We start from the raw sequence: 25,774 nt of genomic DNA, 5'->3' as shown, positions 1-25,774 counted from the left end.
ATATAAACCTAAACCTGAGAGTAGCTCACCTTCCTTGGGTTCATTGTCCTTTGTGCCGCAATACGAGGACGATGCCGCACATTCATGAGGATAATTAACACCACAATGAGTTCCGCCATTAAGACAACAAGCACAGTCGTATCTGGTAGAATCCCACGAACAAACACAGCCAGTAGTGGTAGATGTGTATTGGGCGACAGCTGAAAAGGAAACATAATCAAAAAATATTATTTTGTTAACTAAACCCAATAAAATATTACTCAAAAAAAATCAAAAAAATCTAAGCTTTCTTCATCCTAGCTGATCTTTAGCTTTATCTACGGCTGGATCACAGAATGATCTGGTCCACTGCTTCTGATTTCACACCACCAAATAGAATAACATGGTTGTGCGCCCTTAATTTCAATTATCAGAAAAACTCATGAACAACTAAATTAAGCATTAAAATGAACAGAAATTTGCATAATTTTAGCAAAATTTGAATTGGTGCTGATTAGTAATGTTAAATAATGCAAGTGTACCACAGCTGGGAGAGCTCGAATAATTTTTAATGATTTTAAGCAGTCTTTTCTTTTTAGAAGCACTGGCATGATTTTGCATGTGAATTAGGCGATTCCCGGACATCGTAGACTTCGCGGGCCAGTCGTAAAAAATAATGACGGTCAACCTATATTTTCCCAGCCAGAAGGATCAGGCAAGGGCTGATTTCAACCATCATAGCTTTCGCTTAAAATTGTGTCGCTCCTGTGAAGAAAAAATTACGTTTTCTTAAGGCAAATTTAGCACATGTCTCTAGGGGACTCTGCGGATTCGGTGGTGTGAGATCTTCTACCGCGAAACTTGGTTGCTGATAACGCATCCTTGTTACTCGGACGTAATATTGATTTTAGCACTGGATCATTAGGCCTATACATGATCTAGAAATATGCTCCATCGTTACGGATTTCTTGCCTTTTCTTCTGATTTGGATCTGATTCCGGATAAGAAATATCCCGGTAAGAAATATCTAAGGTACAACATACAGTTTGGGCATATAGCCCAATCAGTGCCCCGTTCGTTAGGTACCTTTTAGCATACCCTGGAGACGTAACAATACAATCGTACAATTGTATCGAGCATAGTAATTATCAGCAGTGGTACTGCACTGGTACTACACTGGTACTTCCTTGGTACTGCACAGTACCAGCCAAGTACCTTGACTACGGTGTACTTGTGCAGGCGGCCAATAGAATCTTGTAATGTATATACTTTGTGGCTAATATTAAAAACAACTTGCCCGGAATAATTAAAACTCCCCATTGCCAGATGTGCCATATAACTCCCCGATATTGATCTACAATAAAATGGTGTATTTAAAAATACCTAGCTCGGCAAACAGATATTGATATAAATAGTGTATTTAAAAGTACTTACTTCGGCAAACAGACGCCCTTTCCACGGAGCAGACATAGTCATCCCATCTCCCATTAGATTTGTATATCCCGGCACAATTTTTGGTGTAGTCGCCATTAGGCTCATTGGTGTTCCAATTTGTATAGACAACGCTGTCATCATTGTACCATTCCCAAGTACCTTCACTGTCACGATCGTTGTAACCTTAAACAAGTTGCATTTGAATACATTGATTGTTTTAGTGTCAGATTAGCATAGTTTTCTATGGCATTTTGTTTAATTTGCTGTATCCATCAGTCCATATTGATTGTTTAGAATCAGATAAGCATAGCTTTCTAATGCATTTTTATTTATTTATTTTTCTTGTACAAAAACCTGTCCACGACTCATTCCATTTCCTCTTAACGCGTCGCTTCATGCAGTTTTTAAAAGCGTTTTCGTATCAATCAGAAATGAAGTGACTTTCTATAAACAATGTGAGGTCAGTGAAACACATTGAACGGTTTTTCGTCTTTCAATTCATGTTGCACAAAGGTCGAGGGAACTGAATCTTACAAACACCATGCTTACTCGACTATAAATATTATTTTTCTGAAACGCCTCCTTTCTCTCCCAGATGAGTTCCTTAACTCCTCTCTCAAACCACCTTTTCTCCTTATACAGAATGATTGTCTCTTCGTACACCAGCACCAACCAGGTGCCGGATAAAGTCCGATGGTATACCGTATCAGACTCAGACTCAGTTTGAGATTAATAAATTTAAAAATAATTTTTTTCAATTACTGGATGAATAATCAACACAAAAATATTCCCACCAATTACTTACCAATGTGGGCTGTACTGGTTGATATTCCTGATATAAGACTTTGAATATGACTATTTACTCCGGAGCTGTGAATGACTGCTAATTCCGCATCTAGATTCTCACAATAAGCTTTAGCATCACTGTGAGTTAAAATATTGGTATTAACATAGTAGCATTCTCGGCCGTAATAACTCAACCCAATCTGCAATAAGTTGCGCTTTCTGTTGGGATAAAAGCAAAAGAAGTGGAAACCTGTGATGAGAAAAATATCATAGACTTCGTTTATATTTTGCCCCATAATTCTGCTTCCGCTGCCACAAAGTCGCCAGGGCACTATAGAAGATATCATGGTGCTCAGTATTATATCCGTAGAGGGGCAATAAATTACGTAACGCATTGTTCCTTTGTGCCGATTTGATTTGCCAACAAACTAGCTATTCATCGAGAGGTATCTTTTGTTCAGGACAAAAGGTACATTAAATCGGTAACTAACCTGACAGCATATCAACACGTTACCAGGCAGGCTACTGTCAATAAGTGATCAAAAGAATATCATGTGAAAGCGCCCGCTTGAGCGAGAGGTACCTTTTGTTCTCATACAGCCCACGGGTGTTACTGAGTCTTCGCCAGTACAGAAAAGCACACTTTACCATCGATGTACAATTATTATGTAAAAAAGGCCGTTTAAAGGGTAGAGGAGGTATTGTTGGTCGAAGCAGCAAAACGATTTTCATGATCTAAATAAACATATTACTGAAAAATAACACTTTGATGTTTTGCAAAAGTTCATTCTACAAATCATATACTTTGAAAACTTGCTTGATTTATTGTTGTTAATGAGTTATGTACATTTTACAAAAAGTTATGTTGTTTCAGCCCTCGTTACAACATAACTTAAGAACCATAGAACCTATAAAAGTATATCTGTGATATTTTAATTCCTCTACACACTCGCTATGAAATGATCAATGCAATTTTTGCAAAGCTCACTACCATTCGCAAGATGCTGTGAACTACCAAATCGCAACAGTTTAAAATAGTTGCTAACCTTAAAAGTTCCACCTGAGTCCATAGAGTCAAATTAAAAAAAACATGAAATAAGCGTGGCCAACTGTATTGTTTGAGAGTTGATTTCTAGGGACTCAGACGTCACTTTTAAACGTTTTTTTTACATGATAACCTGTTGTGACCGAACGCAATGATGTGTGACGCTATAAATTGGTCCAGCTATGTAAAACAAAGAAGACTACACATACCAATTTACATGTTTACATTTCGTAAAATATTTGTTCCCATTTATTAAAAATGCGTTAGGAGGAACTTGTGGATCCTATAAATCTTACCTGTGATGCTTATGAATGTCAGAATGAGCACAACTTTCGCAACTGTAAACAGAATGCAATATGCAAAAATCATGATTAATGTTAAGCAATCAGATATTTTCTGTGTGGTATAAATATTCATTACCATTATATCACATCCGAGTGCCTTGTTGTTCAGATATTTTTCAGTCATCATCTACATGTAGCATTACGCCTTGCGTTTTTCATCACAAATATGACCGTTAATGCACGTAAGTGTGCCCAATAAGAAGTAAGGTCCTATATCTGTTATTTGTTTAATAATCTTTTACTGTTGACACTAAATCATCTGATCATAACTATCCCACAAAATATTTTCCCTATTACTGTACCACCAAACGATCAACAGTTTTAGGTCGATTGATCACAATATAATTGCATAAAACATTTGGCCCTAGGAGGCTATTCAAACACTATGAATACGTACCGCTTTTAAGAGCCATTTAGCATTTCAATTCTGACGAACACTTATTGGTATTTAGGTTCAGGAAATATCACCTCTAACTTCAATAAATTGGATAATATCAAAATAGTGTTGTACAAGTTAAGAAATTTCACCCCCCCCTCACACACACAAAACTCAAATTCACTTTCCTTAAATCCGCCATTTTAAACTAACTCAATACATTATGAGCACCATAGTGTAAACTCATGGAAAACACAATTTCTATCAAACAATTATATTACATCTCCGGACACACACCCAATTAATATTTAGCTCGTGCGGGTTATGCAGACCCCTTTCAGACTAGTCTTGGAACTGCGTGAAGAAATATTCCATTTTTAATGTCAAATCTTTACATAGAACCTTGGTTACAGTTTAGGCCTACAATATCTAAATAATCATTATTTTCATGACATTGTTCTATTATGACGTTTCGTATGGAAGCAACCAACTTCCTAATTATTGTTTGTAGAGCTGCTTAAAATATAGAATATTCATGCAAGCAGTAGAATAACCATTGAAATAACGTAGCAGAGAGATTCAAAAATATTCTAGAGGTTTTATCTTACAAAACGTTTATCAAATGGAAACAATCATTATCATGGTTATAAATATAATCATATAATGGCCATAATCATACCATGGTTATTTTCATGGTTAGGTCTCATAATATATATTGTGAACATATTATATTATTGCTATTCGTTTGATGACGTCCATGAAGTGAATTTCAAAAGTTAGAGACTACTCCTTTTTAAATTTGTTACCTTTATTTGGTGTTGACCATCTTCTCTGTGGTGATACATTTGCCATGGTTTCAAGTTATTTCAGAGTACTCGAGTTTCACATCGTGAGGGGTAATGCTCTTAGCCCAAGGTTGCAGCAAGATCTACTTAGTAGGCTATACACACCTTCCCCTTCCTTCTGTTGTGTTTGAACAGCTTTGTGATACTGCTCACCAGAAAAATTATGACACTGACGCGGTGAACAAAATAAGAAACAATTTTATTTTTAAGAGTTTCTCTCATCTCGTATGTTCTTGTAATCATAATTATCATAAAGTATATTATCATTTTTCATTGAAACTGTTTAAATATTTTATTGTTGTGTTGTAGATGTTTAATAAATAAATCATAACCGCACAAAATAATGTTAAAGAAGATGTATGCTAATGAGTAGAATTGTTGATATTTATCACTATTTTTATATGCAAGATGAATTTGTACTCGAAAATAATATTAAATATTTTTAATAAATGAAAAGAATAACATTTTAATTTACATTTTTGCTTTGTAAAATGGCTGCATCCGTGGCGTTAAGTATATAATTTACTATTTTAAGATATTTATCGATTAATTATAGATCCCCACAGAGACGTATCTTTGGTACTTCAAAACGTTGTTCAAGATATTTTGATCGATGATCTTCGATGTATAATTGAATTGATTACATTGATTGATATCTATTGGCCATTGGGGTCCGGTTCATCATGTCCATATTTTATTGGACGTCGAATATTCGATGAAAGAAGTATTTGTTATTCAATTTATTTACAGTCTAGTTCCAGTATAATAACAATAATAATGATAATAATATTAATAATAATAATAATAATAATAATAATAATAATAATAATAATAATAATAATAATAATAATAATAATAATAATAATAATAATAATAATAATAATAATAATAATAATAATAATAATAATAATAATAGTAATAGTAATAATAATAATAATAACAATAATAATAATAATAATAATAATAACAACAACAACAACAACAACAACAACAACAACAACAACAACAACAACAACAACAACAACAACAACAACAACAACAACAACAACAACAACAACAACAACAACAACAACAACAACGTCGTTTTTAGGTGGAATTTTGAATGGCCTTGTTTATAGACTATTAATAATAGAAGTATTGCTTGTTATATATCAATGTAACACACAAAGATTCAGAACATTATATTTTTTTGTGCGTGTCGATATGTATATGCAAATGAGGCGAGGTCAAAGGTCAATTATGTTTAAATGAGGCATAGGAAAAATGTGAATTTTGCCCCCCAAAAATAATGATTATGGAGAACATTTAACTTAATATTTACTATTCAGATATGTTATATAGGTATAGCTTTGCAACTTAATGGAGAGACATTTTGAAATTTTTGCTTTCTGTTGCCATGGCAACCATTTGGTGAAAAAAGCTGATTTGTTCATCTGGATTTGACTTTGAAGACCTATAAATCAAAAAGTAAAGCAGATATCAACAAAAGCTCCCATTAAGTTGTAGGGCATTGCAAATATTACACGTGTGCCAAATTTCATGGTCATAGACCTATGGGCAATGATGGGAAGTGGAAAAGTTTTTGGGGCAAAATTCTGACATCGCCGAATTACCATTTTGAGATATTAGCGTTTTTAGTCTAGAAACACTAAATAATTTTTTTAATTCACATTTTAGAAACACTTACATTTAAATATTGATATTTGTATTGTTTTATATTTTTCCCAAATTACTGAAACAGTTTACACCATAAATTGCTGTTTACTTTGCTGTAAATAATATTGTTATGAAATTCCTTAACTATCGCAGCTTGAAAAACAATAAAATACAAAAGAAATGATTTATACAGCCTGTCTCAAAAAATTGTGCAAGTGAAAAGCGCCCTCTTTCGCGATTAAAAAATACCGTTGTGACATGATGCTTACATCAACGTCAAGGGCACAGTCTTAGCTCTCAAATACCGTTTGTTCTGTTCAACTTGCTCTTTGTAATCTCGAGATATGTTTAGTTAAGAACGAAAGGGTAAAATCACAATTGTGCCACTTTTACTAGGAATAGGGCTGTACATGTAAATTATACATAACACTTGCAATACCGTGCATTAGCATCGGGGCTCGTGCATTAGACGCATCAACACCAGCCGCGTGCATTATTTTGTCTAATTTCATTAATTTGTCAAATTTCATGAACTGGTCAAAGTTCATTAACCCATAAGTTAACTAAGGAACATTTCTCGCATTAGGAGATATTTAGATAAAGACTCATGTAATCACATTGTTCGTGCACTTGTTACATCTCGTCTGGACTATGGCAACTCACTTTTAACTGGAACTACAGAAACCAATCTTAACAAGCTTCAACGCATTCAAAATCGGGCCGTCCGTCTTATTTGTGGTTTAAAGCGACGTGATCATATTTCTCCTCATCTTACTGAGCTTCATTGGCTTCCGGTTAAAGAACGCATTAAGTTTAAACTTCTCACCATCATATTTCAGTGTGTGCATGGGTTAGCTCCAACTTATTTGCAGGATTATGTTCATCTTTATTCATCTGTTAACACCAGACATCATTTGCTTCGTTCTTCTCTTGATAAAACCAGACTTCACATTCCATATACAAATCGCTGCCTAGGGGATCAGGCTTTCCATGTTGCTGGCCCACGGATATGGAATACTCTTCCACAGCATATCCGTGAGGCCCCCACCCTTAACCGGTTCAAAGAACTCCTCAAATCACATTTATTTCCTGTTGCATAATATTGTTTTTGTTTATATTCCATTTGCATGTTTTTGTAGCGTAAGTTTATTGTAGCGTTAAGTCTCTTGTAATGCGCTTTGGTATTTCATGATAAAGCGCAATATAAATCTTATATGTATGTATGTATGTATAAGTGTGTAATATTTGTTTGTCTTTTAACATGTCTTGAATGACAAAAAGAACAGTATTTACCATGATAAAATCATTGACATGCACATGTATTTAATTTTACAGCAGAATGTGAAATATTTATTTATCGTTTAATTTGTTGTAAGAGGAAAAAGAGAATCATTATACCTTTATCATGATGAAACATTAAAAACAATTTTGTATTGTTGTGTAATTGATGCATTCTTTTGATTTCACGAAGGAACTTTTGATCAACTTGATGCTATCATTGATTTACATGTACAGCCCTCTTCCCTAGTAAAAGTGGCACAATTGTGATTTTACCCTTTCGTTGTTAAGTAAACATATCTCGAGATTAAAACAAGCAAATTGAACAGACTAAACGGCATTTGAGAGCTAAGACTATGCCCTTGACGTCGATGTAAGCATTATGTCACAACGGTATTTTCTAATTGCCACAGAGGGCGCTTTTCACTTGCACAATTTTTTTTGAGACATGCTGTATAGTAATAACATAAGAACGAGCTGCTCTTTCTAGTACTTTTCCGTGACTTATCATCTTGTATTGGCAATAACTTTGGATAGGAATGTCCGATTGTAACCAAACAAAGACCAAATTAAAGCTCCGAAATTTACCTCTGACAAAATCTCCACTTTTACAAGGGTTTGGGAAGTTGACCTGTTGTCCCCCCTTACGCAATCATGAGATACATGTGAAACATTATAATTGATTTTTACAGCTATTATGAGATATAATTATGTCGATAAGAAAGGAAAGGTATATAAATAATAATAATTAAAAAAAACCCGCAGTAAATATACTTAGTAATAACAAGACAAAGACAAGACAAGACAAGACAAAAAAGGACAAGAACAGATCAGACAAACATGGAATGGACGTACGTAGTCCCAGGAAGTGTAGTAAAAGAACTCCTGGCCCCAAAGAAGCGAGAACATAAGACGGAAAGTATATACCTGGCATCCTATCATGCCTGTTGGCAATATGGGTCATTATCTCCCAAGTGTCACAATTACTCTAATCAGACGACAAAAAGACTAACACTTGACCATATTTAGCTAGAAATAATCCAGGGAATGATGATTTGAAAGGTCAGCATTATTTTCTTTATCACTGTTCTTAGCGTTGTCATCTTTGTTGCATGTACAATGTTTTTATTTCCGAGATGATTGATCAGGGTATTTATTATGCCTCTGGTGGTCACTAGTGTTGTTTAGTAACAGATGAAGAGCTGACCTGATGATGTTGTAGCTATACTTTGACTGACTTAGGCGACAAAGGTATCATTTAAGATTTTGTAGTTATTGTCTATTATTGTGAAATATTGTAAAATAATTTTTATCGATCAACCGCCTCTTCTTAAAAGTACCACGGTTTTCAAAAATAATCATTGCACTTTACAAGCAAAAAAATTACGCTATATACTGCTGTACAAAAAAAAAACAAAAAAAACAACAACAACCCAAAACAACAATAACAACAAATCATGCAAAAGCACTACATCAACAATAGTTAAAAAGATGGGTTTTCAGGCTATGAAAGTAGCAGCATACTAGGAAGTCAGTCTTGTCTTTAAGAAGTGTTTACAAAAATTATCACAGCTGATATGTTGAGAAGACGTCGCTCATGACTTCATTGCACTGCTAAACCATGGACACGGTCATTAATGCTTCTTCTGTTAGCTTCACAACATTCCTTTGCTGTCATCTTTAAAGGCATTAATACCAATGATACACTGTGCATCCACAGCACTAAAGAAGAAGAAGAACAAGAAAAGCAGACTCATATTACTACCTCTTGGGTCGTAGAAATAATCCTAAATACATTAGATTGTGTTCGGTGGCTTTTTGGAGATTGTAGAACTCAATCTCGGGAAATTAGACCAATATGTTTACTTGGCTGAAAGGGTTTGTAAAATCTAGGTCAACGCTATAGATTGTTAACTTTATACAGAGCTATCACCCGTCCGATTCCGATGACTATTAACCTCGATTAAATAGATTTATTGCAGGGTCGGGACCTACTCAACATTAACAAGATTTGTAATTTGGTACGCAATGTTCAATATATTATCAGTAATCCTACTCCAGGCTCTTACTTAGACTTGGCTTGTATATATCAGATAATCTTTGGAAAGCATCATGTTTTGGTAGTATCCTGTATTCCTGTTTGAGAATTGGATAACATCATGATTTGGTAGTCTCTTGTACTCGTGTTTGAAAATATATTTATCATTTAATAGTCGTCATAGGGTATTTAAATAAAGGCACTTAATTCAATGCCCACGTGACCAGATGAGTGCTGACATTACAGCTACTAGTGTTACGAGTCGTACTGACTCAAGGCCAAATCATCGTTTACCCAAATTTACAGTAATGCACAATAACAATACACTGTATGATTAAGTTAACAAAATGTAAGTCTTTAATTGAAAGTAAGATAAGTAAGATGGTACATAACAACAATTGCACATACAATATGATCACATTTTAACTAATCAGTACTTAACCAGCAGTCTTGGTGATCTTGCAATGTTCTGGACGGCTGATGTATATGTCCTGATTTGCTTATCCTGCGAAAATCATTGTTCAGCGAAGTTCCGTTGTACACTTGCATATATATATATCCTTGCGTATAAGATCCTTGCACAGAAATGGTGCTGCTTTCTCCAAACACTTAACTCCTTGCGCAGTTCTCCAAACACTTAAATCCTTGCGCCGTTTTCCAAACACTAAAGGTGGTACTACACCCCCTGATGAATTTTGTGACTAATTTTGCATTTTTCTCAAAAAATAATAACATCACACCCTCCCCCTTAAAAGAAGAAAGTTTGAATGTAATGAAAACTTTCTTAAATGTTTTCTTCATTTACATCAACTTCAACCTATTAACAACTTTGAGTATTTAACTCAACATACATTGTGACTACTTGTCACACAAGTTCCTTTTTAAAGGAATTTTTGTTTGTCAGTTTTTATGCAATTCTGGACAAGGCATCCGCCATTACATTGTCTTTTCCCTTAATATGTTTGATGTCCAGATTGTACTCTTGCACAGGCAAACTCCACCTCAACAATCTTTGGTTTTGTTCTTCATCCTGTTGATCAAGGTGAGGGGATTGTGATACACTTCGAAATATAGTAAAGCTAATTAATAGCCAGACACTCCTTTTCAATTGTGGAGCAATGTCTCTGGTGCTTATTGAACCTCCTTGAAAAGTAACAAATATGGTGATCTATTTGATTTTCACCTCTTGCATAACAACACATTCACATCATATGTCACTGGCATCACAGTCAACTTGAACTGCTTCTGAAAATCAGGTGCAGTAAGCACTGGTGAACTCATGAGTATTGTTTTGACTTTGTGAAAAGCATTTTCACACTGTTCTGACCAAATGAATTTTGCACCCTTCTTCAACAAATCAGTCAAAGGACTTGCTAATTCTGAAAAGTTTGGACAGAATTTTCTGTAATAGCCAACCATTCCTAGAAATCTCATGAGTGCCTTCTTGTTTACAGATGTGGGTTATTGCTCAATCGCTTCAACTTTGGCTTTCATAGGTTGCAAAACTCACTTTTTACCAGATTGACTGTCAATTGTACTTCAGACAGCTTCTTGTGTTGTTCCAAAGATTGACTGTGTAAACAATCAAACAGCACATGAAAAAACATCTTCTTATATGCCAAGTATTTCGTAATTTCCCATCATGTTTCTCAATTTACTACTATTCATTGGGCTCTATCGTATTTTGCTATCATGTCAGCATATTTTGTTGTCGGCACCCTCACAGGCCCAATCCTGTGGAACTCCCTAAACGAAAATGTCAAAGAAGCTAAATCATTGAAAAACTTTCGAAAAAAATACAAATTGCATCTTTTCTTATCATACATTTAATTCTTGGAGCAAATTTTTAAGTTTTATGTGTCTTGTGTAATAGTCTTTTTATTTTGCTTTTCATTTTTCCGTCTTATAAAAGGGGGTGGTCAATTCTGGCCTTATTGGCCTTTCGATCATTCCCTCCATAATCGTTTCGTTTAATCTTTCTTTGTAATAATGTATCCAATAAGTATTTGTCTGTTTGTTTGATTATGGAAATAAAGTTGAAGTTGAAGTTGAAGTTGAAGTTGGTACATTATTCAGTATAGAGCCTACATATGCCTACTATTTAAACATCTCAAAAAAAGTAACTAACCCCCCTTAAATAATGACCATTATTCAAAAACGGGTGATTGTATTACAAATCCGTAAAATGCGTTGGAAGCAGAATTTATTTCTGCACATTTTGACACCTCATTTGCAGCAATTGATTAAATATTGACGTCACAGCGTACATTTAAATCAATGTATCCAAAGATTTGAAAGTTGCAGTAAATTGTATTGATTTTGTATTCAGTGTAATGGAAGGAAATCTGTGTAATGACATCTGAGTGTTTTTGTATTGTAAAAATTAGTATGTAAGTGCAACTTTCAAATCTGGACCTCAATACATTAAATTGACCGGTGTTTTATTGTTTTCTGGGCTATCGTATCAAATGAGGTGTCAAAATGCATTTTACAGATTTGTAATACAATAGCCCCTCTTTGAATAATGGCCACTATTTAAGGGGGGTTAGTTACATTTTTTGAGATGTTTATATAGTCTACATTTCCACTGTAAATTTTCACTATTTTGTACATAGGCCTATACTGAGTGTATGATTTTTGTAAGTTTGTACCACGCTGAAACCTCGAGACAGTACTTTATTTTGTTGTTTTTTGTATTTCTAAGCGTAAAATGATGATAAGAAGTTCATTCATTCATGTAATTTTTTTAAATACATTTTCAGAAAGAAAATGACGCAAGTAATCCAACTATCATAACAGATTCCTCCAAAAACGAGCAGTTTTGAGAAAATCACAAAATTCGGTTTTACTTTACTGCCTCGAGGAAGGCATACGGGTCATGAATCTTATTTAGAACGTCCACATGATGCACTTATGGTCCATTGCAAGCCCGATTCGACCTTTGTGGCATTAAACCCAGTTAACAGGAAATTAATCCAGTAAATCGATTCAATAAAGCAAATAAGCTCATGCATTCGATCACTAACGGCAACCAGCTTCGGTCGATTACCCCAGCTGCAGCGTGTGTAAACTCTAATTTGCATAGAGGCTGTACGTGAAATTATTGATTGGCTCCAAACAAAGGATTTGAACCGGTGCACGTAATCATGGCGCAGTGCAGTCCATTCAATCAAATGTTGTCATCAACCTATTTGATCGCAGTGCATTGTTATGTGTGTGAGACGAACTGTCGCGGTTGATTGCAATCAAACAAACGATGTCTTATGTATTACTTTGTTCCGTGATGAAAATCGTGATGTTTTATTTAATCACTCTCGAAAAATGTATTTCTTTTGTAGGCCTATTACTTTGTTTTGTGATGAAAATCGTGATGTTTTATTTCATCACGCTTTAAAACAAACGATTTCTTATGTATTACTTTGTTTCGTGATGAAAACCGTGATGTTTTATTTCATCATCACGCTCTAAAACAAACGATTTCTTATGCATTATATTTGTTTTGTGATGAAAATCGTGATGTTTTATTTCATCACGCTCTAAACAATAATTATAGTTACATGCATTTCAAGAAAAAATCTTATTAAAACGGTAGGCCCTATGTTGTTTAGAAAAAATGTAGAAAGTGATGATGATGATGATGTCGATGATGATGATGATGATGATGATGATGATGATGATGATGATGATGATGATGATGATGATGTCTCCAAAAGTGTCCCGGTTTTTTTTTTCTTGCCCTAAATCGTGCGTATCTATTAATAAGGCACTTCAATAATCAATAATCAGTCCCGTGACGGCCTCCACTAACTAGCTACTAACTTGGGTTATGGGCCCTGATTTTCATGTTCACTGTCACTTACTCATCAGCGAAGTACGACCCTTTGTCAATTACCTACAGTACCAAATTTCGGCATACTATTTAAAAACTCATCATGATGATCGAACAGAGAGTACTTTAAATGTAGCTTGTACCGTTTTCGTGTGGCATTCTTCAGAAGTGAGCGGTCCGTTTACCAAAATTTTCGGTCAAATCTCCATTCAATTAACACGGGATTTGGCTAGCTATGCCTTGCCCTCACTCACTGTTTTACCAAAGTACGAATATTTCTGAACATCTAACCTAGCTGTAATTTTAGGTCATGTTAGAGAAATATATTTGCTAGAAGTTTTGAGAGTACTTTTAATATTGGCCGGTTATTTTTCACACATTGACGTTAACTAGGCAAATGCCTATCCTTTTAACGTGGCACGATTTGTAGAGGTCACAGCTCAATGGTGAGAGCACTGTGTATTGTGTATAGGAAAACGGACAGTAACTGCAGTATGATGATGAGTAGACTAACCCGTTTCAAAATGTCCAAATAAATTGAACATTGGCCTTGGTCGTCGTCAAGTAAAAATACTCCTAAGTACATTAGAATATTTTTGTGGGTTTATTAGAGATTGTAGAAAAATTAGACCACTTTGTTTACTTGGATAAAAGGTTTGCAAAATCCAGGTCAACGCTATAAATAATTGTTAACTTTATAAAGAGCTATCACCGGTCCGATTCCGAAGAATATTAACCTCGATTAAATAGATTTATTGCAGGGTCGGAACCTACTGAACATTTACAAGATTTGCAATTTGTATACACAATGCTCAATATATTGTCAGTAAGGCCAAAAAGAGATGTTTGCTTGCCCTCAACCGACCGACCCTAATTTTGGAAAAAAAATTCTATTTACTGTACAAAAGAATACCGGCTCTATTTTTGGAAATTCCTGAAAAAGTTTTTTTTCTTTTCAAATTTTTGCATTCTGAAGATGTAAAAAAAAAGGTATTTTAAAGCTTGAGTTTTTTTGTTGTTTTGTAATGTTAGTTGATTCATTTTGACACCATTTTTCATATTTTGAGCCTTAATATTAATACAAACAGTACAGTTTGCTAGTAATTAAAGAAACCCTGACCGATTTTTAAAATTCATTTGAGGGCAAGCAAACATTTTTTGGCCAAATTGTACTCCAGGCTTTAGCGTAGGACAAGATTTGGCTTGTATATATCAGATAATCCTTGGATAACATCATGTTTCGCATAGTGCAGTTATGTCCACGGCAAATTCACCGTGACCTTTCCAGACATAAACCCGCTTGGTGAAGATATATGCAGTACTAAACCATTATAGTAATCTATTGTCCAATGCAAATTTATTACCACGTGATAATATTAATCCAATGAGCGATCGAATTGTCCGCTACGGTCGACTAATCAAATCGATAATGTCGCTATTGACACGTACGGACGGAGCTCCACTGACCGAGTTTTGGGGGGTATTTTTCACTGGTTTGCTGTCATTTACTCATCAAGGCGGTCCCCCATTATTATAAGGACTATGCTAATGATTTAAAGATTGACATGTAGAGAATAAACCATACTTGATTCACAGAAAGTACTAAATTTGTACCTATTACGGTTTAGTGACACCAATCTTCCACATACGACCAAGCCAGGGCTGCCAGGTGAAGCAAAATGTGCATTGTAATAACACGGGAGTTTGGACAGATGGTAGGATTTCTTTCTCATACAAATGTATGGTCCCCCGTTATTATTAATTGAAACATAGAGCAAGTACTAAAAGCTTTTATACTTTTTGATATATGACGCTAACTAGTTCATCTCCTATATCTACAACACAGCGCTACCAGTAGGGGTCAATTGCCTATTGTGAGTGCCCCTGTGTTGTGCGCATACATGTAGTTAACAATAACTGCATGGTGAGTAGTCTCTTTTATTCATGTTTTCAAAATATCTTAATCATTTTACCAAGCTGGTGCAAATGACGCTTTCTAAGGGGAAAAATGGGAAATAATTATGTGTACCCGGGTGGTAAATTTAAAAAAAAAAAAAAAAAAAAAAAGGGGGAGGGCAAAGATTTTTGGCATGTCAATAGCAATCGTTAAGTTCGTAGCATTTTTATGACGTCAGCAGAGCGACTGCCGATTATATCCAATCGATAAAACGCGATTACAAGTCACATGCAGTTGACGTCAAGGCGACTTTGACGCTTACAGCTGTTTACAACTTGTTTACAGTTTGATCACTAGCGATTTTTAATCGCACTTTGCGACTGCCAGCATGATATGTCCTGTTAAGGGCATGTCATTTAAGCGTTTATCAAAATACCATCTTTGATATTCTTTGACTCGCAATAAGAAACAAGTAAGACAAGAAAGCAAAATGTGACTGAACCCGGGGAACTGACACGGAGCATGCACGGAGTAAGTATCAGGCATCCTATCATGCCTGTTGGCAATTTGGGTCATTATCTCCTAAGTGTCACAATTACTCTAATCAGACGTCAAAAAGGCTAACACTTGACCATATTTAGCTAGGAACATTTCAGGGACTGGTCATTAGAAAGGTCAATATGCATTATTTTCTTTAGCGCTAGAAATCTTATTATTGTTTCAATGTTTTTACTTCTAATATGACTAAGCAGGGTATGTATTGTGCCTTTGGGGGTCACACCTTAAGTTTTACTACATGTAAATGAACAGATGCATAGTTGGACTAATATAATCGCGATTTATTTCAATTGAAAATAACTTTTGTAGTTTAAAAATTCATTTATTCGGATCACGTTGGTCATCGAAGTTGCATAGCGCCATCTTTAACTTACCTATTTTTTACAGGTTTTAAAGTCTGGGGTTATTTCCTCTCATGACCAAAATTGTGTTTCCAAACGGAATGAACATTGATCATGAAATTAAGCGTGCTTCACATTTGTTTTATATTATAGTCACACTATTTCCCGTAAAATATTACAATCTGACACTTTATTGGCCCTGCAAACTAATTCAACACAATAATGAACTATACACATACCTTTGTCACTTCTTCCTTTCATGACTGTTACTTCAAATATGTGTGCGTACACTACGAATGAGCTGTAAAGTCGGCAAATTGTATTCTGAGATATAGTGTAAAATGTGCGTGAAGGTCGTATTCATAGGTACCTCAATTAGGCGCAACATGTTTCTTTTTTGATTTTTCTCATCGTTTAAACCAATCAATAATCCTATTTCTGAAGAGGATAATAATCTTCTACCCATTTCTATAGAATCATTAAACAGCTTTAGTCTTTGTTTGCTTTGGCTAAATCCTGTTCAGGTGGTGGGTTACAACTGCATTGTATTTTGTCTAGGTATGTATAACCAACAATTAACAATTAGAAGACATTCCTGAACCTTGTTGACTTGGGATGATTTGAAATGACCGCCAATTATGACTTTATTACCAGCAATGTGGAAAAAGAGACACAAAGTCATGTAGAACCGAAAAAGGTACCATTTTGTTGAAGAAGCAGAGTTCAACAAACCATAACCCCGCTTCTGGATATCATTTGAAGTCAAATGATATACCATTTTAAAGCTTATGATATATATTTTCTAAACACGAAATAAAACAAAATTGACCGGACCGAATTTAGGGCTGATTCGTAGTGTCCGGTCACATATATTACGTGAGCTTACGTGTGTACTATCTTTTATGTGGTTATTAAATGTCAATCGTCAATTCCCTTCTCCTTACGAATGAAACATTAAAACCAAAGGGTATAAGGGTAGTCAGATCTCAAGTTGAGTATTGAGCAGATAAGTATTTAGTTTCTGAGTTTATGTCTACCAGGCCCTGAGCGCCATATGGTGGGTGATAGAGCAGGCACTATGGAATGAAGTGGTTAGCTGTCTGCAGTTTGTCTCCATATTCGGAGGCTGGGCTCTGATATGAGCCCCTAGCAAGTTCCATATTTTGGCCCAATTACAGTGCTCTAAAGCTTCATCCCTGCTCGTCGGGAGAGGTCAGACCCTAGGCAGGTTTGAGATGTGGCTGTGTAATGGAGATGATGTTGACTTCTTCTCCTGTAACCACTTGGTGTGCCTTTGTGTGCCTTTGTCTTAGTTGGATGGACGCATGTTACAAGATGTTTTTCAAGTGGAACAAAGTGGAACAAAGTGCTGCCGGAGCTAGGGGACACAAGCTGGTAACTTCTGCTGTCTGTTGATAGCCTGATGGAGGAGGTGACCTGTGTCCATGGCACGGCAAGCTGCCTTTGGATCCCCGTGGGTGGTCGACTAAAGTATGTACTGTCTGAAAGAATACGGCTTAGATACGAGGATTAACTAATCAGATTACCAATAGTTTAAGAAAACTGTTTAAGAATAAATGTTCAAAAACCTAATTTGTATTTACTCAATGTCGACTGGGTACATGCACTATTCCATGCCAAGTTTCTCAAAATGTTGCAATCACCACTACTGTTTCATGATACAGACAAGAAAAATTTTGCATGTTTCAGACAAAGTTCTTTCGCTGAAAATTACGTTAAGGATCCGAATTTCAGCAGGTTTTATATTCGTATAATGAGTATCCTTCCCCTTTTAAAAAATTTGAATGCCAGCCGCAAGTTGTATACATGATTCTTATTATCCTCATGGTTTTATCCCCCCCCAAAAGACACTCCCAAAGAGAGAACTTTGAAACAAAATTGGCGTAACGTCGATATTCATTAACTTATACGAAGCTAACCAAAAGAATAATGAACTATACTTGATCCGTTAGGGAGGGAGGGGGTTTCAAGTATCGAGATAAGTTAAAAGCATCGAGTTTTTACCCACTTACGGTTTCGTCATAGATGGGGAATGCGTCCCAGAGGAGGGAGGATGTCAGCTTGGCAACGAAACTAGCTACGTTTATAGGTCATCATCAATATTTTGGTATGTTCCATCCTCAGGTAGTCTGCTTACAGGTACAGACATACTTTATAGGTCATATTACGATCTAGGTATCTCTCTTGTTATTGAACAGCTACCTTCGACTATACTTATAAATACGATTTATAAATACGCACGTGACCCATGGGCACGACATACCAAGACCAGCAAGCGTGACCAAATCTTCATGCTAATGACCACTATACAGAAAATAAGAACTCTTTAGATAAATAACATCAAATTTAAGTTTCAATTGAATAGCAAAATTATTACACATGGGGGATTCCGAATTTGTAATATGTTATCAAAAACATTTTGAAAGTATTTGCCGACGGAAAAGAATATTTATCTACGGAAACGTTTATAATATCACAAAGTAGAACAGAATAAACAATTTTGCTGCACAGTCTGGTGATATTTACCGCCTTTGCATTCAAATGTACAGAAAGATCACCCGCCGTGTCGAAGGCCACTTCCAGACTTCCTGTCTAGCGCGGAGGTGGTCACGTGCGTATTATTTTATCAATATGTATTTATAAATATAGTAGGAAGCACACTGTTGAATGGCTATCCATTGCATTGCTGCTTTGGGACATCTGACTGATACCTAGTCAACCGCTTCAACAAGTTATTTACACATGCATATCACAGCTGGTCTGATGATATAATATATTGGTGGCTAGTTTCGAGGCAAATGTTTGGCCATTTCCTGTCACATCCACGATGTCACCTCATCGGATTATCACGGCGTGTGTGGACGCAGAACAACTTTACAATTGATCATGGACTGTTTATTTTTTACAGTTCATGATTTAACTTCCATTCTATTCTGGAGTATGTTTGCCAAGAAGCTCATGCAGGACTTTACGGCTGGTCAAGGTCACCAAGATTTTTGTAACACCGCTATTTGGTTGTAACAACAGTCATTATTTTCAAAACCAAAATACAACTAATAATATAGATTTATATATCTATTTCTACTTATTATTTATCCACAGCTTTATATTTCGTTTTATGAAAGTTATTACTTTGAGTCCTTGATTAAGCCATTTATACATGGTTTGTATTTATTTATTAGTTTCCTCCTAGGCTATTAATCGGTACTATATAATATTTTATCACTTGTAAAAAGTAGGGGGCGGGTCGAATGCAATATCGCCAGTTTTGACGTCACCATTGGATTAATACGTAATCCTGAAATCTTCACAAACAATTATTGTGTTTAATGTGGTGCCGAAGCAAAATTATGTTATTTTAAAACCGTTTGAGCAAGACAAAGTGCCTTACTGTAAGTATGTTGTTTTTCAATTTATAACTGCGTATCGTCTATTTTGAACGCATTCTAGTTTCTTCAGCCTCGCACGTCACGTGTCGCGTGTCCTATACCGCCAGATAAAAAGTTTTAAAAATAAACAAATAAATAGCGCTCTCAGCGTTCTCATTAATCAATTTACATATTCCTACATGGACCAAGTAAAAGCAGTGGTGTCAAGGCTACATTTGTAAAACCGAATGAAAATGCAGTTAAAAGAATCAACGCATTTCGCATTAACGGATTTAGAAACAAGTGCATCTCTTTCCTGTTTTCCATTTTGTTCTCAGACAAACCTTTGAGCGAAACGGTAATAAAGACTTTCCTAATCCAACATAACGTTTCACTCTCATACTTGATTAAAGTTCGCATATTTTGATCTTTGTAAATAAACCTGATAAACTTTAAAAGATCAATGAATTATTCGTTAAACCAATACATGGTGAGATGCCAGGGAAAACTCGTTAGCAATCAAGCACGTGTGTACTGGGCGTGAGTAAATAGCATGGTAATTATGTATGTGTACATCTTCAGTCCCTTGCGCTTCCATTTGATCTTGTGGGGACATTCAGAATTTATAAGACCTTCTTGCTACTGAACATACGATTATTCAGAGGCTTTTACTCATTTTCAGCGCAGATCTCTTTTACTTCCTTTAAAATATAAATACAATTTGCTTTAAAATATTATTATTTTTATTATTATTCTCAGTAAACTCAGTATTCTCTTAAACTTTTATACCCTTATATTTTCTACTATTATACAATGCGAGCGTCTCTGGGTTGCATTAATTTGTGACAATAGAGAATTTGTGAAATACAGTTTACTTCGCTGTAAGAATCTATTAAAAATGACTCTCTTTGAACCCCCTAACAATGAATGAGTAATGAATAAAGTAAATTTGGAACGGCATTTCATAAACTGTCAAATGAGATCAGCGTCGCGCCAATCCATGCAAAGCTTTAACCCGCCGTAGGGCTGACATATATTATGTTGGATCGAACCATGTGGTAACCCTGACGGACTGGTACCAAGAAGCTCTGTAACTCCTGGTTAGAAAATAACAGTGTTTGGAAGGGCAATCCATCATACATGCCATAGGTTCACAATGTATATGAGACATGAATCAACGGATTGGATCGACAGATTTTAATAGCAAAGTCTTCTGATGATCTGATCTGATAGAAAACCTGGGCGTGGGTCAACCATGTGAAGCTGTATAAGTAACTGACATGACAAGACTAGTGCTTCGCTCAAAGACCTTTAAGTTCCATCTTAAAAGATGGAACCGAATTACTACTCCCACTACTCTGCGATGGTCTAGTGGTTCAATGTGGTGGGAATTTAGAATATCTTAGGGATACATATGAGTTCCGTGAATGAACGGCGCACAATAAACAACGAAGTCACGTCAAGTAGCTCAAAGCAGGTGTTTGGATTTGTAAAATAAATTTCAGCAAATCAATCCTCCAAATTTCTTGTCATCAGTGACAAGGAAGGGAAACCCCTGACTGAAGGGAATGATATCAAGAATAGGTGGGCTGAATACCGTTCAGAGAGCTGTTTGAAAACCCCAGCGTATGGTGACATTCCTGTAGAAATTTGGAGAGCATCTGAAAGTGAAAGCATCAACCACATACCCTATGTGACAGCTGTGCACTAAGATATGAAACATACAGAATGGCCCGTTTTCTGGTCATTGAAGAAGGGAAGTATTCTTACCATCGTACCATAAACCTGATCAACCATGCCAGTAAAAGTGATGCTCAACATGAGAATGGAAAGAAGATGAAGGAGGAGTTACAGATGAACAAGCATAGTTTAGAGAGGGACGGAACCAGAAACCAGATCGTCAACATACGTAACATCAATGTAATCACAGAATACCTCTGCATACATGTGCTTCATCGATTTCTAAAAGGCATTTAACTGTGGAGTATCATGAAGAGCATTATGAAGGAAATGGATTCTCCACTCATGTACTTAACCTCATTGACTTCTTGTATGACAACCAGCAGGCAACCATGGCAACAGTCCGCACCAGCGGAGGGACTCCCAATGGTTTAATATTGGAAGAGATGTGCGATAGGGTTGTATTCTATCGCCTCACCTGTTTAACATCTATGCTGAATATATCATGAGAGAACGTCAAGTTGACAGCTTTGAAGGTAGATTCAAAATTGGAGGGAAGTACATTAACAACCTGACAACAAAATAGAATTTTTGTCAATAGTTATTGTGAAGCACTTGGTGCATTTCCCCAGACAAGGTGCATTCCCACCGACTGACCCGACTGACAGACAATAGTGGATGGATGGTGTAAATTCCCCCGACCATGTGAATTATTCCTGACTGGGTGCACTTTCCACTGACTGACAAATAACAAAAGTAGGGAGGGTTGTTGCCCGGCCCCCTGTTGCGTACGCTAATGATTTTACTCAATATTTGGAGAGGCAGTTTAGGGGGCTGTCATTGGCTTCGGAAGGGGGGAGGGTCATGAATATAGTGGGTGGGTCATAGAATTTTAGACCAAATATAGGGGGGGGGGGGTCATAATTTTCAACATCCAAAATAGGGGGGTTATAGAGTTATTAAGTGCTGGTGACTCAAAATTTTCGCCCGCTGCGCGCACATTCTTTTAATTTAGCAATCAAAATGTACGCACAATCTTTCGTTATATAATGCTCTAAAGTTTTGGTGTGCTCCTCACCTTTGTTCCGCCAATGAATAATATGTCTTGAGTCTGTGTAGGCGGAAGGGGGGGGGGTAGGGTCGTACAAATTTTCGACCCAAGATAGAGGGGGGTCGTAAACAATTTTGCGAGCGATAGGGGGAGGGGGATCATAAAATATTGACTCCGGTCACCAACATATTCATTTACTTGTGTTGATCTGTGTTGTTCTTGTATTGGTGCGCCCTATAGAATTAAACTTCATGAACTCTTGATACTGAACATTATTAGCTCAGGCTTTGAACAATAAGAAGCAGGTCGCTACCTTTTTGCATATAAATCCTTTATATATGTTTAACAATTGATGTGATTTTATAGTGATGTAGCTCTGTACCATGGAGGAATTAAGCTCTTTATTAAGCTCTATATAGTATACAGAGGTAATCATTCATTCCCTAAGGGGTTAAAAGGAGATTCTGTAGCAATCAGCAGTATGCTTTGTCACTAGAATCAGAATCGTGCCCTATCCTCTGCAATGCCACCCAGGAAATTGCCAAGGTTCTCCTTTCAACAGAGGCACATGTCACAAACACTATAACGCTTAATTATTATTATTATTATTATTATTATTATTATTATTATTATTATTATTATTGACTCCGGTCACCAACATATTCATTTACTTGTGTTGATCTGTGTTGTTCTTGTATTGGTGCGCCCTATAGAATTAAACTTCATGAACTCTTGATACTGAACATTATTAGCTCAGGCTTTGAACAATAAGAAGCAGGTCGCTACCTTTTTGCATATAAATCCTTTATATATGTTTAACAATTGATGTGATTTTATAGTGATGTAGCTCTGTACCATGGAGGAATTAAGCTCTTTATTAAGCTCTATATAGTATACAGAGGTAATCATTCATTCCCTAAGGGGTTACTACTCCCACTACTCTGCGATGGTCTAGTGGTTCAATGTGGTGGGAATTTAGAATATCTTAGGGATACATATGAGTTCCGTGAATGAACGGCGCACAATAAACAACGAAGTCACGTCAAGTAGCTCAAAGCAGGTGTTTGGATTTGTAAAATAAATTTCAGCAAATCAATCCTCCAAATTTCTCGCCATCAGTGGCAAGGAAGGGAAAAGGCTGACTGAAGGGAATGATATCAAGAATAGGTGGGCTGAATACCGTTCAGAGAGCTGTTTGAAAACCCCAGCGTATGGTGACATTCCTGTAGAAATTTGGAGAGCATCTGAAAGTGAAAGCATCAACCACATACCCTATGTGACAGCTGTGCACTAAGATATGAAACATACAGAATGGCCCGTTTTCTGGTCATTGAAGAAGGGAAGTATTCTTACCATCGTACCATAAACCTGATCAACCATGCCAGTAAAAGTGATGCTCAACATGAGAATGGAAAGAAGATGAAGGAGGAGTTACAGATGAACAAGCATAGTTTAGAGAGGGACGGGAACCAGAAACCAGATCGTCAACATACGTAACATCAATGTAATCACAGAATACCTCTGCATACATGTGCTTCATCGATTTCTAAAAGGCATTTAACTGTGGAGTATCATGAAGAGCATTATGAAGGAAATGGATTCTCCACTCATGTACTTAACCTCATTGACTTCTTGTATGACAACCAGCAGGCAACCATGGCAACAGTCCGCACCAGCGGAGGGACTCCCAATGGTTTAATATTGGAAGAGATGTGCGATAGGGTTGTATTCTATCGCCTCACCTGTTTAACATCTATGCTGAATATATCATGAGAGAACGTCAAGTTGACAGCTTTGAAGGTAGATTCAAAATTGGAGGGAAGTACATTAACAACCTGACAACAAAATAGATTTTTTTTCAATAGTTATTGTGAAGCACTTGGTGCATTTCCCCAGACAAGGTGCATTCCCACCGACTGACCCGACTGACAGACAATAGTGGATGGATGGTGTAAATTCCCCCGACCATGTGAATTATTCCTGACTGGGTGCACTTTCCACTGACTGACAAATAACAAAAGTAGGGAGGGTTGTTGCCCGGCCCCCTTTTGCGTACGCTAATGATTTTACTCAATATTTAGAGAGTCATTTTAGGGGGCTGTCATTTTCTTCGGAAGGGGGGAGGGTCATGAATATAGTGGGTGGGTCATAGAATTTTTAGACCAAATATAGGGGTGGGGGGGGTCATAATTTTTCAACATCCAAAATAGGGGGGTTATAGAGTTATTAAGGGCTGGTGACTCAAAATTTTCGCCCGCTGCGCGCACATTCTTTTAATTTAGCAATCAAAATGTACGCACAATCTTTCGTTATATAATGCTCTAAAGTTTTGGTGTGCTCCTCGCCTTTGTTCCGCCAATGAATAATATGTCTTGAGTCTGTGTAGGCGGAAGGGGGGGTAGGGTCGTACAAATTTTCGACCCAAGATAGAGGGGGGTCGTAAACAATTTTGCGAGCGATAGGGGAGGGGGATCATAAAATATTGACTCCGGTCACCAACATATTCATTTACTTGTGTTGATCTGTGTTGTTCTTGTATTGGTGCGCCCTATAGAATTAAACTTCATGAACTCTTGATACTGAACATTATTAGCTCAGGCTTTGAACAATAAGAAGCAGGTCGCTACCTTTTGCATATAAATCCTTTATATATGTTTAACAATTGATGTGATTTTATAGTGATGTAGCTCTGTACCATGGAGGAATTAAGCTCTTTATTAAGCTCTATATAGTATACAGAGGTAATCATTCATTCCCTAAGGGGTTAAAAGGAGATTCTGTAGCAATCAGCAGTATGCTTTGTCACTAGAATCAGAATCGTGCCCTATCCTCTGCAATGCCACCCAGGAAATTGCCAAGGTTCTCCTTTCAACAGAGGCACATGTCACAAACACTATAACGCTTAATTATTATTATTATTATTATTATTATTATTATTATTATTATTATTATTATTATTATTATTATTATTATTATTATTATTATTATTATTATTGACTCCGGTCACCAACATATTCATTTACTTGTGTTGATCTGTGTTGTTCTTGTATTGGTGCGCCCTATAGAATTAAACTTCATGAACTCTTGATACTGAACATTATTAGCTCAGGCTTTGAACAATAAGAAGCAGGTCGCTACCTTTTTTGCATATAAATCCTTTATATATGTTTAACAATTGATGTGATTTTATAGTGATGTAGCTCTGTACCATGGAGGAATTAAGCTCTTTATTAAGCTCTATATAGTAT

At 36.2% G+C, this 25,774-nt stretch overlaps 1 protein-coding gene across 1 annotated transcript in view; it reads right to left on the bottom strand.

The window, feature by feature from the left end:
* Positions 1 to 9,500, bottom strand: part of LOC140147291 (C-type mannose receptor 2-like) — a 58,611-nt gene extending 49,111 nt beyond the window's left edge. Inside the window, exons 1-5 of the mRNA XM_072169069.1 lie at positions 9,403 to 9,500; positions 3,541 to 3,582; positions 2,219 to 2,418; positions 1,414 to 1,596; positions 30 to 200 (exon numbers count right to left, since the gene is read on the bottom strand). Coding sequence (XP_072025170.1) covers positions 30 to 200; positions 1,414 to 1,596; positions 2,219 to 2,418; positions 3,541 to 3,582; positions 9,403 to 9,500 — 694 coding nt within the window. The remainder of the gene's footprint in view (positions 1 to 29; positions 201 to 1,413; positions 1,597 to 2,218; positions 2,419 to 3,540; positions 3,583 to 9,402) is intronic.
* Between the last annotated feature and the right edge of the window lie 16,274 nt (positions 9,501 to 25,774).

Source organism: Amphiura filiformis, chromosome 3, assembly GCF_039555335.1.
Source record: "Amphiura filiformis chromosome 3, Afil_fr2py, whole genome shotgun sequence".
Taxonomy (NCBI): domain Eukaryota; kingdom Metazoa; phylum Echinodermata; class Ophiuroidea; order Amphilepidida; family Amphiuridae; genus Amphiura; species Amphiura filiformis.
The sequence above is the reverse complement of the archived record's forward strand: the minus strand, read 5'-3'. Positions and strand labels throughout refer to the sequence as shown.